The sequence below is a fragment of the Tinamus guttatus genome, unplaced genomic scaffold (assembly GCF_059628265.1).
Source record: "Tinamus guttatus ecotype Peru unplaced genomic scaffold, ASM5962826v1 Tinamus_guttatus_pri_ptg000311l, whole genome shotgun sequence".
NCBI lineage: Eukaryota > Metazoa > Chordata > Aves > Tinamiformes > Tinamidae > Tinamus > Tinamus guttatus.
Window position 1 is genome coordinate 3,245,216 of NW_028288845.1, and position 19,420 is coordinate 3,264,635.

At 39.1% G+C, this 19,420-nt stretch overlaps 1 protein-coding gene across 1 annotated transcript; it reads right to left on the reverse strand.

The window, feature by feature from the left end:
- Positions 1–365: 365 nt before the first annotated feature.
- PCOLCE2 (procollagen C-endopeptidase enhancer 2) lies at positions 366–19,235 on the reverse strand. The gene is made up of 8 exons (XM_010219121.2): positions 19,083–19,235; positions 12,042–12,297; positions 10,076–10,200; positions 8,022–8,158; positions 4,930–5,084; positions 2,868–2,951; positions 2,388–2,555; positions 366–668 (listed from the first exon to the last, which is right to left on the reverse strand). Exons 1-8 carry the CDS (start codon positions 19,233–19,235, stop codon positions 538–540), a joined length of 1,209 nt encoding a protein of 402 aa, XP_010217423.2. The 3' UTR covers positions 366–537.
- Positions 19,236–19,420: the final 185 nt, after the last annotated feature.

Sequence of the window (19,420 nt, forward strand, 5' to 3'; positions counted from 1 at the left end):
GTAGTGTCAATCACAGTAGGCAAGACCCAAAGCATCAAAAGCGTGTAAATGATCAAAACCGTGTTTCTATGTTTAGCCTGCCCCACTTCATACATAATGAATAACTAGTTGGTATATGATTTAATCTTAAAATATTTTATTAAGCACAGATAATAATGCTGGAATCCATATAATAAAACAACTTCCAAGGAAAAAGCCAAGTTAAAATGAGTTATATAAATATTGCACTTAAAATTCTTATTTTACACACTTATTTTACTCACATAACTCCTTAAATTGGACAATTATAAATTAATAGCTTCCAAGTAATTGGAATTGGGTATGTTTCATATCCAATGTCTGCAAATCTTCAAGATTCAGGGTCTGCTCTCATGAGAGGTGTATCCAATGGGAACACTTTGTGGCCGGGTATACGGAGGTGGGTGAGCGAGCATGGTCTTAGTGTTTACAGTTAGATGTATTTTCATGACTTTCATGACAAATAAGTGAAAATTCTTTTTCAAGAGAGGTGATAGAAGGCAGCTGCAGAGCTTAGTTTTAACATGTTTTGTTTTTCAAGGCATTCAAGATCTTTTGGTTCTTAGTCTTGAAACTCATGACAAAGCTGTTGGGCAAGACTTTCCCTCTGCCGTCTTCTTCTACCTGGCCCATGATGATGTAGTTTAAACCTACAAAGGAGGATATGACATGACAAAACAGAAGTCCTTGGTGGGATTTGGTAAGTACAGTTCTATTTCTGTGGTCTTTATTAATTTGTACTCTGTTACCTTTTTACATCTGTTCCTTCCTACCCAACACTTCCTTTGTTCACTTCTACCATTCCTCTTTTACAAGAAGATACATTTAGCTACTTTATGTGAGTAGATATTAAGTGTCTGTATAGCTACCTAAGTATGTATTACATAGTTAAATGAGTAGTAGATATTAGTAAATATTGATTGTCAAATGAGCCTGAAAAACATTAGAAATACAGAATAAACACTGGATGAATTGATTAATACCTGGAGAGTAACATGTCATATTTTCTCATGTTCTCAGATGATAAGATAATGCACTTAATATTTTCGTTCACTTTTCCTTCCTCAAAGAAAACAGCAACTGGGCAAGCTAAGGTGAAAGAGGCACCAGGTTTTTATGGGGCAGATTGGCATAGTGAGCTAGGGTGGCAGTGATGCTAGTGGACAAGTTGTTTCAGACAGACGGAGAGGCCATCAGGAAAGGCACCGATGGGACGTGGCCTTTAATGTGTGGTTAGCTCTAGCTTTCAGGCAATTGAAAAGCAAAATTTTAGGGTCTTCCAAAGGCCTGGAGGGTTGCAAGGCATCAGGCATGAAGACAGGGTTTTGTAGGGGAGTGAAGGAAAAGAAGCAGAAAGTTTAGATATTAAGTAATGGCAAGTAAATAATTCAAGAAGCATTAGGAAGAGAAACAGCAGTGTGGTTTGGAGCCAGCAGTCTGCCTGGAAGGAGATAGTGGGTTCCAGTAAGGATGTTGCTATGTTTCCCAGACAGATGCCTGGTTTCCAGAGAGTAAAAGGTAAAGGTAAAGATTTCTGACAAGGACTTTTCACTTTGGTACTGCTCACTTTTAATTTGTATGCTTAAATACCAGTGGTGTCCTGCATGTTGCATTTCTTCATAGGCTTGTTGAATAATCTTGTCTGCTCTTTGCTATGGGTCTATTTCTGTTCTTGTTCTTCCTGTTGTTTAGTCAGGAGACACAGAACTGATAAGTGTGTGTATATATATATATATATATATATATATTTTTTTTTTACCCAGTTAAATCCATGAGACCTACGCTCTTTATTTCTTACTTGGAAATTATCTTGGTTGGTCTGTTCTGTAAAATATTGCTTGAGATAGCTGTACAAGTATTAGCCGTTAGCACATACAAAGTAAGTAGTATCTCTAAGTAGAGATGTAAATGTGTATGGAATAGAAGCAACAGGAAACTCTTGATTTTTGTCATTTGCTGTGGCACAGTGTTCTTTGAGGCTTAGCATGCTCATGTTTTTCCTTTCTAAATAACTATGCATTAAAAACTAGCTCCAAACTACACACATGTGCAAACAAAATCTGTGCTTCATTTGAGATCTAGACTTTGTATAATGTGAGTTTTATAAAATGTCTTTCAAACTCAGTTGATCTAAGTGAGTCTAGTCGTATAGAGATGAACATTAGAAAAGCAATATGAATCTGGATAACTTTTTTTTTTTATCTTAAAGTAATTGATTAGAACATTAGTAGTTGATTATAGCAATAGTTGATTGCAATTTTACTGATTTTTTGTTTGTTTTTGTTTTTGTAATGGTCATATTTCTAAAAGCAGTTTTCAAAACTGTTGTCTTTTACAAAGAGGCAAGGCTGATATTTTTCTGTACTTACCTCTTCTGATCAGAGGACACTGCTTACATACAACAGTAATCTTGGCACTCATACTCTTTCCTGCTTGCTGAATTGCTAAATTTCCTTCCTTATATACGTTAATGATCGATATTGTTGCATGTAGACTGCCAGCCCTGGTCATTGTTGTAATTACAGTTCCAGTTATTACTAGAAGAAAATACATTTAATACATTTTAAATATATATGCTTATGAATATGTAAAACAGGCACATGCTTTGTTTAGTCATTGGTCTTTTAGACTGAGAAAGTATGTTTGCTTTAGACATGCATGCAATATGTATATTCTCCAAGAATGTACCGAGTGATATACAGATACTCATGTCAGATCTGCATGTAGGATATAAAAAATACTGACTATATATTAATGAAACTTAAAACAACATTTGGTGAAATTACTGTGAGTCTAAACATGCAGTCTCGAGAGACTAATTGAAAAGAAATAAACTTTGCTGCTCTTACCAAAGTTGCTTGAACAGTAATTGCTTTCCAGAGTCCCACTCCTCCTACACTTTTGCTGGCACAGGGCAACTGTAGGTTTCAAAGCTTTGTAGGTTTGAAGAGTAAAAATCGAAATAAAGTTGAAATGACATTTGTTGAAACACCTAGCTAAGCAGTATGTTTAAAAGGAGGAAAGGAGAGAAGAAAAACAAAAACAAAAACCACCCATGCACCTGATATGTAGCTTAACTAGATCTAGTATTGCAAGGGATGAACAACAAAGGCTGACAAATTCTGCCCTCCCTCCTTTCCTGTTATCACTTTTTCTTCATAATTCTCAGCTCCATATCTGTTCTAGTGGATTTATATATTGGGATTTTGCAGAAAAGCAAAACTGTTTTAACAACTGTTTTAACAGTTAACTGTTGACAGTTAAACTGTCAAAACAGTTAAAACAAGTGTTTTAACTGTTGTTACTTATTGGCATAGAACCTGAACAGCACTTTTGCAGTAAATCTGCTACACAGGAACATTTCAGCTAGAGGAGGGAGAACTTTGATCTGAAATTACTGCACTGAACAGTTCTGATTTGTAAGAGAATAAACTAGGTTTGTTTGAACTGGGAATCTCTGCACGGGTTCTGATTCATCAGAAGTCGAGCCTAAGTGTACTGTGGAATTTTTCATGTATGACTATACTATGTGGAGCTGATCAGTTACTGATTTATTTCTGCTGCCTAACAGGTTTTCCTTTTGAGTACTTTCCCTCTGTTGTCCTCTCTGAGATACTTTGTTGTTGTTGTTGTTGTGGTGGTTCTAATATTGATAGTGTCACAATAATCGACCTGAAATTTATTATTAAAGTACATCTCTCTTGCTTGTATATCCCGCTCCACACACACATACATGAGCAAAACGCCAGGTAAAAGCCTGAATGCAAATCTTGCAGTATGAGACGTTTGGCAACCTGGATTTAGACCAAGTTTTGGAAGTAGTAACTTTGCTAGGAAGTGCTTTATAGTGAAGAGTAGCTCTACTACATATTACTAGAGTACCAGTTGCATCAGAATGATTTATATTTCATTATGATTTTGTTTTTACAAATGCTTATTTTCATCTATGTTAAATATATTTCATGATCAGTATTTAAGTACCACAGCTCTTGTTTTCCCGCTGACAGGTCATTCTTGCCGTAACATTTGATCTGTTTTAAGTACAAATCAGGTCATGTGTTGCACAAACATCATAAATAATTTGTTTCTGTGCTTATCTGTATCTTAAATCTCTCTCGTTCAGGTTATGGAAATCATAGGATTTATCCTGTCAGTATCTCACCCAGGAAGTAATTTTTGGAAGGGCCAAAAGAGAAATTCCTTCTGATCTTTCACATAACTTGTCTGGTCTTAAATATTAAACAATTTATTTTTAGTATGACACATTTCTTTATAAATTCCAGTCCTTTATATTTTTTGGCTAAATATAATTTTGAGTGTCATGTTGACACGATGTTGACAGAATCTGAAGAGGGCTCAGGTGGCTCCCTTACCAATTTTGCTTCATCTTTACAACTAGATGAAGAAAAACATAGACAGATTTTTACATATTCACTTGTATATAACAAAATAGTTCCTCTAAAAATCAAAATAACCTTATTTTCCTGAAATACTTGGAGCAGCTTATACAAAAGATTTTTGCTCATCTATTGTGCTACTGAATTATCATGGTGAAAGATGTTTAGTAGTTAGCTAACTGCCAGAAAATGAGCAGAGGTAGGAAAATCCCTGTGGCTACAGTAACAGCTTTCTTTGCCTTTCCTACCAGTGACTGCTATAGTGAACTCCGGCCTGGAGAGCTTTGGGTTTTTTTTGTTTGTTTGTTTTGTTTTTCTTTTCATTTAATCATGTTAGGTAGATTCTCTCTGCTTCCTTTAGTACATTAATTTTCATTTATTCCAACATTTGGAATACTAACAAACTACATCCTATATATTTTTAAAATACAATTTATATTCTTCTGTACCCCCCTTTCATTGCCTTGGAATAATTTATTTTTATGATATATGATACTAAGACAGTAAGACTTACTTGATGTAGCAGGAGGTGTTGTTGTAGTAGGTGGAACTGTGGTTGTGGGTAACTTTTTTGGTCTGAATTTATAATGGCCTATAAAACCATCAGCAGTTAAACTTAAATCTGACAAAAACTGAATGAGCAACTCATTTTTCTCAGATAGAATAGGCCTGGAACAGAAAAATAAAATATTTCTGTTGACTTTGACATTCAAAACAAAAGATATTAATATCAAAGCATAGAGATAGCTTCACCTTTAGTCTTAATGCATTATTTGCCCCTAGACTAATACTGCGATGCATGTTTGCAAGTGTACAGACACTAGCAGTGGCATTGGCAATGCTGTATGTGAATATTCTCCTGAGGAACTTGATCAGCATGGCAGTAAACATAATAGCATTCATGTGAGGGCAGGCAGAGATGCCATCTTTGGCGGCTGGATAATCTATTTGTATCAGTGGTGCTATTTGCAGTGGGGAAATGCATCAAAACCAAACACAGCTCAGCCATGTTCCTGTGCTGCCATGTCAGACACTGGTGTTCTGACTGTGAAACTCTGTTGAATCCTATAAACCCCGATTCCTGAAAGGTTATGTCACTATAAATATCTCTTTAATATTTCTTTGTGACTTCTGCAGAACTGTGGAATGGAAAGAGCTACTTAATGGGAAAATATCTTAAAAGAAATCCCTAATATGTAAAAGGTCTTTTAAACTTTTGTTACCTGAAAACATACCACATATTTGGAAGGTCTGGAGAAAATGAATTCAGTGTTCGATTCTGCAATTCTTTGACAAGAATAGTCACACAAAAAAAAAGGGGGGGGGGATTTGGGGGTTGTTGCTATTTTTGAGGGTCCAGCTCAAGTTTTGTCAACTGAAGACAACAGGATATTTGTTACTAAGCCTTTAAAGAGCTAATGGTTATTTTGTTAAAATTTGAAATGCTGTAAAAAACTGTTCAGCGTATTAGTTCTCAGTTCATAAACTTTGTAGTACCTGGTATGACTTTAAGTGCCCTCTGGATACAGATGAAGTGCAAAGAATTCATACACGATGGTTTTATTGTTAGAAAAAATCTGTGGTATGCAAGTCTAGCAAACCAACACTACCTTGTTTTGAGTGTTTCACAGACCTTGTCTCAACATTCACCAACATCCATTCATCAATACGTCTTTTCCAAACAAAAGAGCAGTTTTGGGGAAGAGGAGGAGAGAGAAATAGAAGGAAAAGAATCATGGTAAGTAGAGGAGAGAAGATAAAGTGTAGTAGAAAAATGCATTTTCTTAAAATGACCCTCCTTCCCTTCTTGGAAATCCTGACAGAATTACTGAGCCTTGAACACATGTTCTTCAAGCACTTAATTGGACCTTTAAAATAAAACCTGTGATTACCTTCCATTTTTTTTGACTGGGTATTTCAGGAACCAATTTACTGTCATGATTATGAGTCCAACATAACCAAACGTAAATACATGATTATATGGAATTTTGTGCATTTACAGATGTTTCTCTAGTCACACAGATTATGCTATTTATGCTGCTCTTGGTTGCTGCTTGGGGACAACCAGTCCTTTTTTTTTTTTTTTTTTTTTTTTTTTTTCCTTTTTTTTTTTTTCTTTTTTTACTCTGCCCTGGCCATCTAGAACCTGTCAGCCAAGACTCAAGCCCAGCACATTTCAGCAAGTGCTTACACAGCAAGGCTGGGTCTCAGCTGGAAAGAGGCAAATCCCATGTAGTTAAAGGCATCGGCCTCATTTGTAAAAGTTTTTATTAGCAGTTGCCTTCTGAGACCCAAAGGGAAGACAAGATCTTGTGCAGTTGTCCTCTTCCAAAGCTATTCAGCTCTAGTGGCTGGATGGGAGAGGAACAATGGGAAAGCAGAACCAAAAATAACCTGCTTCACCAAAAAAAAAAAAAAAATTTGAATAATGAAGTTCTACTACTGCCAGATCTGTTTATATAATTACAGTGCCACAGGCTGTCTCATTCCTGATTGAGTGCATTTAAGTAGAGAAGGCTTTTCATCAGAGTTGTAGAATTGGATGTTTCAAGTCTACAGTTGCATTTTTTCTGTAATGGAAGGCAGTGGCTGGGCAGAAAAGGTTTGTTTGTTTGTTTGTTTTTTCTTGAAGAGATAATATCTTTTTTTTTCCAGTCCTTGATGTAAAGATAAATGACACTTCTACTCAGAATTAAGTAATACTGCTTGCTCATATCACAAATATATGATAGTTGGGAGTATGTGGCAAATTTATTTTTTGTTCAGACACAGATGATAATCTGTAGACATTGCTGTGATGGACTATTAAGGGAGTAGAAGATTGTGGTTAAACTGTGATCTAGTCACTATAATCAACTAATAGTACAGGGGGGGAAATGGTATAGATTTTTTTTTTTTTAATGGCAACTCATTCATTAGGAAGTATTAAAACTCAATTACTAAATTAGTAGGGGCAGAAATACCTTCTGTCTCACTGCCTTGTTCTCGGGTTCATCCTAGGTAGTGGGGTTGTGCCACGAGCGTCCAGACGCTCTGTTGTTCGCTCCCACCCCGGCAGCAGGGGGTAGCGACGCTGCCCCGAGCCCGCGGCGCTCCCCAGCGCGCTCGGAAAGCAGCCCACGGGGGACAGGGCGGCCCACGTGGAAGGGATGGTGAGCGGCGGTGCAGGGAGCAGGCAGGGAACCAGCACCAGGGATGTAGCTGGGGGGGAAACGGCGTCAAAGACGGTAAAGAATGAAGAGGCTAGAGAATGTGATCGGGTCCTTGTACTGTGGCATCTATATCACCTATTAGATCAACTATAGCAAGCAATGCTTGTGACTGCAGCATTAACACTAGTATTATTAAACTGTGCTGTCATAAGGCTTGAGGCACAAGATGGAAAAGAGCGTTGGTTGGAGCCAAGGCTAATTAAGAAGGGAGGGAGAAAGGAAGGAAAACTTAAGGAGAAACAAGACGGTAAACAATTCCTAGACACTCAGTTGGAGGTAGAAAATGTCATATTTCGGAAGGGGCAAAAAAAAAGTTTTCAAAAGCCTAGTACAGAACTGTTAGCAAAATGACACACAGTTACTGCAGATTTCATAATTGAAGAAAGCTACTTACGCGGGTGGACTGTCTCCACAGTATTTACCAATTCTTTTAGCATCATTGATTTCTCCACCATTAAACACTGCGACATAGTCATATCTGCAGTAGTTGTCTCTTTCCACATCAAACTTCTCAAACTTTAACTCTATTAGCTGCAGGAAAAGCATAAGTGTCTCATCAAGGCTTCGATATGTACTTGTGCTGCGTGCATTGTAACCTTGTAAGTGGTAATTAAGAATTAGTACAACCCTGCTATTTCTAGTGCTAATGTTCTTTTTCTCTCCTGTGACTTGCATTTATAGGCGTTTCTACTCATGAAAGAAAAGCAATGGACAGGGAAACATAAATGGACTTTACTACTCTGAAAGGAAGACCTGCAATATGATTCTATCAGTGTGTATAGCAAGGAAGGAAATCCCTTTATGACCCAATGCACAACTGAAACAGATAATATATACATTTAGGTTCTTTTACGTAGAGCACAACAGTACAAAAGATCACCCTCCTATAAACAGTACAAGTGAGACCTGAATGACAACACTGAGTTATGTTGACTGTGGATGTGCAGGATTTTTCCTTAAACGCTTGTCTCAAGGAAAGATGCTATTAAATCTTTTAGGACTGTGTGAAGAAAGATAAGTTTACACATCACTGACACATTCTGTATTGATCTGACTTTGTTCTACCTGACTTTGTTCTACCTCCAAAACAAAGGAGAACTCAACACCTGATGTGTTAGTTTTGCCTGGAAGTACTTGTGTGCTACTCAAATGGGTGCATAATGCATCATTTTGTTTCTGATTAAGCATGAGCAATTTGGGGCGGGAGGAAGAGGAAAGTTACAGAACAGGGACTTGATTTCAGCGATGAGTACCTACCTTGTTTTAAAAACCTGTCATCATGATTAAAAGATGCAATATAAATGGAAGTAGTCATCTAAATAATAGGCTTGCTAACAAAAAAGATAATATAAGAAAGTAATGTAACTGGGAGCAGAAATGTGGAATATTCCATATGCAGGATAAGCAACAGAACATCATATCTATTTTTCTGTTGTTTATTAATGGACTTTGCACTAAAAAAAATGACTCTTATGGCAGAATAGACTAATCTCAGCATGAATAGTATCTCCTCCATTTTCTGAAATAAAAGTAATTATTAATTTATATTTGGAAAAAAGGGTTTTTTGTTCTATTGCTCATATAAAGGAAGAGGAGACCTTTGCCCAAGTCTGGCACGATAAGAGTGAAGAGCTTTTCATGTGAATGTGGAGATGCTTGTTCACTACTTTGTCAGAACTTGCTATTGCCACTCTCAGAACTCTGCCTCATTTTTATGCAAACAACCGCTATTGTAGTATATGAAGAATATAAGTATTTGGACACAACTTACGCAACAAGATCTTTCAAAGCACAGAATAATGCCTTTATCTTTTTTTTTTTTTTTTTTTTTGCTTATATAGCCTTGTCTTAAATCTTCTCTACAAGCCTGGGAAAAGTATTTGGGCTCATCTAGAGCTATTTGGAAAGAATCAAATTAAGCTGCAGTTAACAGGTAGGCTATTTTATAAGCCTTTTTTATATATTTTTTTTAATTGCTGTCTATCTATAAAATTGTTAAATGGCCTGTATTTAGCTAGCAAGTAATGTGGATTAAAGATAAATACAGGAAAGACTAAAGTGACATATAGCTTCAGTTCAAGGAAGAAAATAGCTTGGTATATGGAAAAACATTGAGGAGCTGAAGTATATATGTTTATCTAGAAAAGCTATTTTATTTGAAAGATTATTGTCATGAGCAGAAGATTAAGCACTGAAATGTAGAGAAATTTAAAAAGATGAACATGCTGAAGAAAACCAAACTACGTAACCTGCTTGAGGACGTAGAAAATCATTCCTTACTGGTATTCCAACTTTAAATTTCAGCCATATAATATTTTTGTGTTTTCAGTGCAATACAATCACGAGGCACTAGCAGGCCATTGATAATAAATAGTTTCTTGCAGATAATGACTCTTTTTGGAACACACTACGAAACACAACAAAGGCACAAAAAAGCTAGAAAATTACCTGATTCTTTGGGGCTATAATGTGCCAGGAGCATGTGACTCCTGCTGGATAATCTCGATCCGGCCAGTTGGGCGTTTGAAAGGACCCAGAAGGTTTCTCTAGTCGTCCCCCACAGTACTGATCACCTGAAAATAAAAATACACTATGCAGCCCAAAATACAGAAGGAATGCTGAGGCCGTATCTTCCCCTACTGACCGTCCGTCTCAACAAAGTGTTTTGTACGCAGGCTGTCTGCCTTGGAATTTATCCCCAGACTCCAGTTGCCCCAGTCTGCTTGAATACAAAGGACTTTATATATTTCCTGCACACTCTTGAAAAACCCCCGCTTAAGACAAAACAGCTTGACTGCTTTTGCTTCATCTTGGAAAAGAAATGTAATGATTGCTAATTAAGCCAGCATAGCTCAAAAAATGTTTACTAATTACTACTGTGGAAGGTCCAGATAGTGGGATTTTTTTTTAACCTGTTAAGTTTTTCTTAAACAACTATCATTATTTACATTTAATAATTAACTTAGTCCAAGACTGCAAGATGTTCCTAGTTTTCAGTTTCTGTGAGTAAATGGAGCACAGAAGAAAGGTTTGTGGCTTGTGGAAGGAACTGCTCTTCTTGGAAAGCAAGAAGTCATCTGGAAACAAATTCCAGCAATTTTTTTAATGTCAGCCCAGGCTACATATGTCCTTTTCCTAGTCCCAAATTACAAATCTACATCACATATATAATCCTTGTTTATAATATGACTGTAAAACCTCTTTATTATGGTAACTTTATCAGCTCACAGTCGTCTAATACGTCTTTCAAAAAGTTATCAAATCACTGATATAAGTGGAAAGACTAATAAATTATTTAACGTCTGGACCTGTCTAGTCCGGTATCATGCTCATAGCGAAAACACTGGAAAAAGTGAATTAGCAGGGAAAGAACCTAGTGATATGACCCTGCCACCATCTCCCAGGCTGTAGAAGTTCATGGACTTTGGGAATGAAAGCTGATGCCTTTGTGCTTGATAATCCCTAATAGATGTTTCTTTCATACGTTTTTCTAATTATTTTTAAACCAATGTAGAAATTCACAATCTATGAGGTTCCATAGCACAGCACTTCCCAGCTTAACAGGCTCACTGAGAAAAACCACCATCTAATTTCCTTTGCAGCCATGTTCTCCTCTGGTTTCTTTACTAGAAGAGACAGTGACTGTCAGCTCTCCATTCATTTTCTTGTGATTTTGGAGTCTTCTCCTATATCTTTCTTGATTTTTCTCTTTTTCCAGCATGAAGAAGTCCATCTGTTCTTCAGCCAGATGTACCTTAATTTTCTTTCTATTTGTTGTCTCTGGTTGCTTTTGCTGGTTTTATTATTTCCTGTTTTGAGATGGGAGACCAGAATGACACCCCATTTCAAGATGTAGATGCATTATGGATTTACAGTGGCACAATAATCTTTCTGTTTTTTGGTGTTTATTCCTTTTTTTTTTTTTTTTTTTTTTTTTTTTAAAGGCAAGCTAAGCAAGCTTCCATTGGCATTTTAACTTCTAATGAGCACTGGATTGATGTTTTTATTAACTATTGTTTTCCTAAACTATTTTAATCCTTAGATCTTATTCCTAATTGCTAATAGTGAATTCAGAGCCTGCTGTAGTGGATGCGAAGTTAGGGTGTTTTTCTCCCTGTTTGCAATATTCATCCACATGGAATTCCATCTGCCATTTTATTGATTAGTTATTACCATACTGCTACTAGTTGGGATCCTTCTGCAACTCTTACAGCAAGCAGTTAGCTTTCCTCTTTACAACTTTGATTAACTGCATATTATCAGCAAATGCTTTTCCTTTGCTATTCTAGATAATTAATGAATATTTTGAGGAGCACAATTTCCAATACCTCTGTATCGCAAAATCTATTCATGTAGCTCTCCACAGAGCTGTGCAGTTATGTTTATCTTCTGTACCTATGTAACTGTCTGATACCTCTTTCATGGGGTTCCGCTGCAGAAAACTTGGCAATGAATCCACTTCCAGCAGTATTAGCATCTGAAGTCATCTGCACCAGCATTTTGTTGCTGTTGGATACAAGGGCGCCCGGCTTCACGGTGCCGCAGAACCTGCCGATGCGCTGCCCGTTGGCGTGCCCGTTGTACACGTCCACAAAATCATATCGGCACAAGTTGTCACTTTCCAGGTCCAGGTACCTAAAAGACAGAACCACCACCTTGCCTTCTGGGACCTGCAGAGGGAGACAGAGAGTGAGACGTATGTTAAAGCGTGACTGTCACCACGCATCTATCTGACCCAGCTACTTGTGCGTGTATTTTCCTGTCCTTCACCTCTTGTCAGTTAAGTTCTGTTTGCAACTGTACTCCAGGCAGAGTGTTTTTTGAAATCATATCGAGCCAATCATAAAAATAAGCTCTGGCCCTTTCTGCTGCCAGTATCTTCTTCCGCGGTGCCCTCTGTGCAGACTGACACAGTTGGTGAGTACGCGCTCGCGTCCCAGCTGAGCTTGGCACTCTCCTCCAGCACATACTGCCCTGGCAGCACCCGCTCAGCCACACAGCTCCCTGTCACAGTGCGAGCTCCGCAGAGCCAAATTAGTTGGATTTGCTTAAGCAATTTTGAATTTAGACCAAGAAATTGCCCCTCTTATCTTGCTCAGTTGTGTCATGTGGTAACACCATTTGAAGGATTTATTTACTGACACACAATGAACACTTATAAATAACACCGAAAGCTTCATGGCTAGTGTTCAACTTAGAATTCAGCTATTGGAGAGAGGGCACTTAGCTTGAAAGGTGCAGTGAAACAGTAATATTTGAAAGAATATCTAAAACTATAAATAGTGATTCATTTATTAAATACTAGTTTGAGATGAACTAGAACTAAACGGTTCCCATATGTAACTGTCAAACAGCATTTGAATTTTGTGACTTAGTAATTTAAAATGCTGTGTCACCTCTACAGCATCCTAAAGCTTGGTCTTGTACCCTGCAGAAGAGGCTGGTATAGGCAGCCTGCAGCAGGACAGACTTTGACATGGGCTGCTCAGGTCCTTTATTTCATGCACTGCCCTTTATCTTGCTATGCAGAACATACTTTCAAAAGGCTCCCCTTCGTCCTTGTTCGGATTTCTCTCTAAAATGCAACTGCCTCTCCTGTGCTGATGTGTCCTGTTCAAACCACAAAAATCCTCTCTTCTCACCCAGAAATTCCAAAGCACAGTGACTGCTTTAGAAATTCTAAAGCTAGAAGTTAGAGGTAGCTCTCATGATATTGCAGTGAGAAGGCCCTGTAGCTGGTATAAAAAATTAACCCAATGGTTTGTTTAGGCAGGGTAAGATGCCACAGACACGTGCACGTACCCTTTGTGAAAGCAATGAGATTCCGTGAATCACTGCTCCATAACTAAGTCTCTTATTGCAGTCACTTGTCTTTTGGTCTGAATCACTAACAGACATTAAGGCATGGCTATTTTAACAGAAAAGGAGTTAAGAGAAAAGTGGTATTCATGTCAGAATGAATGACCTGACAAACACTTTGTGACCTGACAGATTAAAATTCAAAAATGATGGCTGTAATGTTAGTCACAAAAAAGCCACAGTTAGGTGTTTTTTTTTTTTTTTTTCCAAAAATGGCAAACAGCTCTACATTTAAAAAAAAAAAAAAAGCTCTTTTGAGTCAGGTCACTTATTTGTACATTTGAACAACACCTAGTACAACAGTATCTAAATGAGGACACCTTAATAGGTTATCATGCTTTAATGATTTAATATCAGCAGAGCAGTTATGCCCAAAGTTTAGATTATCCAACATCATCCATTGCAAAGAATGTTTTCAGCATCCTGCAGCCTTTCTGCAATTTACCCATCTGAAACAGTTCTCCCTTTTCCGTCTACTGTTTTTGAAAGTTCAGCCAAAAAAGAATGCTCTATCACAATAAATTAAATATGAAATCATAGAATCATTATGGTTGGAAAAGACCTTTAAGGTTGAGTCCATAAACACTTCAACACCATGCCTACCAAACCATCTCCCTAACCATATAAGCAGTTCTGTCTCTGTTAGTGCTTATGATATTTCCTCTATTTTTTCAGGTTCAGCTGGTGCCTTGAAGACACTTGGTCCCTCCTGGGGGCTGGAGAAGGAGGCTGCAGTATGAGAGCGGCTGCTTCTGGGGTGAGAAGCAGCTTTTGGCTGTCCCTGTGAACATGACTCCAGTCCAGCCACATTGGTGTCCCTCATGGAGGCCCATGGTGCTCAGTGATACCTTATCCTGCTCCCCAAGGCAGCACGGACCTGCCCTGGCTTTGGGACACTCAGTCCTGCTTCAGGCTGCCACAAGCAGCCGGGAACTCAGTGTGAGACTGGCCCACGCTCTATCGTGTCCAGAGGGAGCGATGGCAAATCAGCGACTCCAAATTGCCAGGCAATTGTTAAAGATTCAGCTTTCCCATTTCTTGGTAAGTGAAATCCTAGGCAGAGCTGTATGCTTCCTTTTCCTCTCCTCAGCACGTTATACTATATTACATTATTTAACTATCTTTTATATCTCTTTTTAATCTCTAGCTTCAGATTAGTTGGTCAAGACTGTTCTCTATAAATATCCTTAGTTTTCCTTCATGGCATTTTGTGAGGAAACACTGAGAAAAAAGTTTGCCGTGTGTTCATGGATGTTGAGTGAAGAGCTTCCTCCCGACCTCAGTCAGCAGCATCCAACGTGCCCAGACACACATGAGGCGGCGGCGGAAGTCGCATGCAAACGTGCAGACCATGCCCACAGTCACAGGTACAGCTTACTGTCACTGTTTTCTTAAAAGATGTCATTATTTAGTAAATAATATATGTAATTCCTCACCGAAAGAGTAGAAGTGCTCCACCTTATTAAATCAATTAAAAGCTTGCAGTCCCGCAGGGTCACACGCAAGCGCCGGCAGCAGAGGTGACCGCTCTGTCAGGGGGTGCCCTGGTTTGCAGCTGCTCCCAGGGATCCCATCCCACGAGCACGCGCCTCTGGCAAATGCACCTCGCTTCCACCATGGTCATTCCTTTTTTTTTTTTTTTTTTTTAATCTGGAAAACTGATGTGTTAGAAGCTGCCAGGGTTTATCTGCAAACATTTAAAACATTGTTCCATGAGAAGCACAGGGGAGAAAGCAAAGGCCGGCATGACTCAGTTTTGTTTACCCTGGGCTGCATCCGAGCCTGATGCAGTAAGGAGATGTGATACCTCAGAGGAGGAATTGGAAGAAGTTGTAGCTCTGTTCTGAAGAAATGAAAAGAGGAGGGAGTCAAAGGAAGAATATGCGATGCCTCCCCTGCAGGGTGTGCCTTATTTTCCTGTTCTATCCCTGCAGCTGGCATCCTGCACAGAAGGAGCCTTCTTAGCTTCTGCCCCTCCTGGCCACTCCAGGAGTGACTGACCAGTGCTTGTACTTTGTTGCCCTGTTCCTTCTTGCTTTGGCTCTATCTGCTTGATGCTGAGCGCCTGTGAAAGATATCACTTCTTTTCAAGAATTTGTATTATTTCCATTGGCAGCTAAAGAGAAATAGAGTCCACAAATATTTTGGAGAGTTGTTCTTGAATGTAATTCCCTAAAATATCCATTTAGATTATTATCTTTTTAGAAAGGCCATGCTTTAACTCATGACAAAATAAGGTTCTGATATATTTTTCTGTTATCATTCATAGCACATATTTTATGTAATATTAATCACAATGTAGTTATGTTTGAAGTACTGAAGTGTTGCTTAGAGTCTGACTCAAAATGAAGGTCCCCTTTCAGATTCTGGAGAGGATTCCCAAGTGGTCACATTTTTCCAAACTGTTTGAGTGTTTGCTTGGAAAAGAGTATTTTGATGGGGAAAGCCCCTGAAACACATTTTTTTGTTTTGTTTCATTTTTTGAGAGAGAGAGAAAAAAGGCTATTTTTTAAACCTATATTCTAAATTTTTAATACTAAAATGCTGATTCTATTTTTTTCCCATAACAGTCCTAGGTAGACTCGAGAAATATACCACCTACCTGCAAGCTGAACATATTTATTCTCTCTACTGAGAATAAATGTGAAAGATATTTGGAGTTATACCCTGGGAAGAAACACAGTTCCTGCCTCTCCTCTTGTCCCCTAGCTCCATCCTCTCCAGCCATAAAAGAACCATTTTTTAAATTCATACCAGCTTGCTTTCCCTGGTGAAGGCACCAGCTCATGTTCAGCTTTTCTGTCCTTGCAGCTGTGGGTAAAGAATTGTGCTTTACTGGAAGGGCAGTTTCACAACTATGTGGGGAAATGAATGCTTAAAATTTTGAAAAAATTATTTAAAATATTTCACTCCCCCAGGGCAGATTCCCAACTCCACTGACAATTTTTAAACCCTGCTTATTGTCAGCAAACCTGCCGGAATGCAGCTCTTGAACCTACAAAAAAAAATAACCTTACATAACTCTGACAGTCTTCAGGATTATTTTTGCACATAAAGTATGTTAGACTTTTATGAGAACTACACAGTTTGCCAGGAAAACACTCTGCAGTAATCCAGCTTCTTGGACTATTTGACACATTTATGTGAGGTGGTGACCAAGAAGGATTATAGAGTATTAAAAGTAAATGTATGTGATATATTTTAGATAAAGCTATATACATTACTATAGGAAAGGAAATAGCTGTACAAATGACTTCTTAGGAAAGCCAACTTAAAGCTTCTGGGTTGTCTGCCAAGGTTGTAATATAACCACAAGCATGTGCTGAACACTTCTTAGAGCTCTCAGAATAGAGGAGCTGTTTTCTTTAGCCAGCTGAAAAAGTCCCAGTCTCTTGAAATAACAGAACCATAATTGAGTTAGAGAGACTCTTCTAGCTGGAGCAAACCAATTGGGAAGGTTTCAGCTGATACTCGAGTGCTGCTTTGCTTTATCTGTACTACCCATAATATTTTCTAAAGACATTTTTATTTCAAAGAACTATTTTGCAGTCACTCTGCCTCAATATGAATTTCTCCTGTAGATAACAAGATACTCTAATTTAAAAAACAACAGCTTCATGCTTCTTATGGGCCAAAAAGAAAATGAATCAACATCTCTTGCAGCCTTGTAAACCTGTCAGACCATGTGTTAGGCTGAGCATATTAAGCAACACCCCTTGCCTAAAATTGACAGGCAGGAAATCTCAGTCACCTTCTAAGATCTGATGCTGAATGTGGATGCCAAACATAAGGCATATTTTTTCATGACACCTAACTCTGTTTCTTACTTTAAGGCTACTGCGAGCAATACTGATCCCTATCTCAGTATCTGATCACAGGGTTTTGTTGCTCAAATTGAGGCTAGTGAGCACACTTGAGCTTCAAACCACAGGTTGAGACTTGCAAGGTTTGATAGTCCTGCCCTGCTTCCCCAAATCCTTCCTGCACATCAAAAAGACATAGGACTTCTCCACAACCTTGGGGAAGAAAACATCGGCTTACCCTAGTGACCAGGAGCGTAGACTGGGGGCTGAATGAGGCGGGGGCACAAGAAGCCCTGCACTGTCACCGAGCATGCAGCCCTCCTCTGGCTTTGGGCACCCTAGGGGGAATGGATCCATCAGCCTCAAGGCCAGGAGTAAAGAGCAGGAAAGCAGGAGTGAGGGTGACCATGGAATGCCCGAAGGCCTTGAGTTTCTGCATTGGCCACAGATGCAGGCACAGCTGCTGCGGCTCTGTGGGAAGGCTTCCCACAGCGATGCCAGGCTAAGCGGGATGCTTGCATCTCGTTGCTGACTGCAGCATTAGCTCTGCAATGAAAATGCTGGCTCCATGGCCACTCTATGGCTGCTTAAACACAGCCAGTTGTCCTCTTCCTGCTCCCCTCCAAATACAAGGCGGAGGGCAGACCAGTAGGATGTTTCCGTGCATGCTTCCATCTATAACCAGTTTTTGTAATGGTAAAAACTTTATACTGTTATAACCAAAATGATTATTTCTTTCCAGATTCAGTTTTGAGCTTCTGAAGATCTAATGCCAGTTTGAGCCAGTAAACTAACTTTGTTGTTTTTCTTTTGGTTTAAGGCACACTCATATTATTCCAAATGGAAGTGGTGTCTGCTCTTCAGACTGCCAGATGAGCCAGCAGTAGCTGCTGCCACCTCAGCCTCTTCATGCTCTGAGGTAAGCAAAGCACATGCTTCGTTTTGTGTTGTGCTCTCCTGGTAAAGTCACTCACAGGCAGCCTCTAATCTGCCCTCATGGTAACACAACATAAAGGCACAGAAAGAAACTGTTGCAGCTTCCCTGGCATCTGTCAAACAACCCAAGTGACATCTCATTTGGCATGAGAGTCACTGTAACACAGCGCTGCAAACAGATCAATGTCCCCCAGTTGTGCCAGCATCTCTACCCTGTGACATCTTCTTCTACTGCCACCACCTATTCTGTGCTGCAGTCTTTGAAATGACGGTTGCCTTTCATGATCACTGCTACATACAGACTAATTTATTTTCTACTTTCTTTCTTTGATGTTCTGTAAAGCCCATATTCTGGGACTGAAAGTCGCTCAATCTCCTATTGAATTGTGCCATTTTGGAAGATAATTTGGAGGCCGCTCTGTAAGATTTAACTTGTGCTGATGTGAGAACAAGTAAAATTAGTAATTAAACCCTTTCCCTGAGGCTGGAGATGACAATACTTCTGCCGCTGATGATGTTAGTCCTAGTTGTTTAATGGAGTGTCTGCTTGCTCACTCCTGCTGTTGGTGGCTACAACTCTCTGCTCTACAGACCCATTTCAGCATTGAAGTAGCATACAGTATATGTAAGGTCATTTATAGAAGTAGCGACACTTTCCTGTTGCTTTGTTACCTTGCTGCAGGATCTACACCAGGTGCACTGGCAAAGTAATACACACTATATTAATACACTCAAAGCATTTATTGAATTTCTCTTTTTGTTTGCACCCATCTGCTTTCCCATATAAAACCCAGGCATTAACAAGATGTAGCTCTTTATCGCCTCCAGTACTCATTTGTGATATTAAAAATTCTTACTGTGATTTTCCAGGTGCATTTGCTGTTCGGAGGGTAGACTCCAGGAAATCCTTCACTTCCAATAAACCCCGACTCTCCAGATACAACTCCTCCACATGCAAACGAAGGTCTGGGAATAGTAGGAAAAAAAAAGTGTTTAATTTTTAAATACATCACCTTTAGTCTTTGAGTGACAGCAAGGAGGCAGTGGCTCCTTGCTGCACTTAAAGTGCGGCTGATTGCAAACCAATGTCCCGTTACCGAGTTAATGCCAGAGCTGGTGCAAATCGCGCCGTTTAACGCACCGAGCTGCTGGCTCCAGGCTCACGCGGGCCGCCCCGTTCCCCCTGCCCCGCACC

Bases quoted from the DNA above. Each gene is read 5' to 3' on its own strand.
- PCOLCE2 (XM_010219121.2), bottom strand. From the start codon at position 19,235: ATGTATTTAAAAATTAAACACTTTTTTTTTCCTACTATTCCCAGACCT. The intron at 5,085-8,021 runs GTAAGTAGCTTT...TTTCTGTTCCAG, and splicing joins TGTGGAGACAGTCCACCCGC to GCCTATTCTATCTGAGAAAA. The intron at 2,952-4,929 runs GTAAGTCTTACT...AAACCTACAAAG, and splicing joins AACACCTCCTGCTACATCAA to CTTTGAAACCTACAGTTGCC.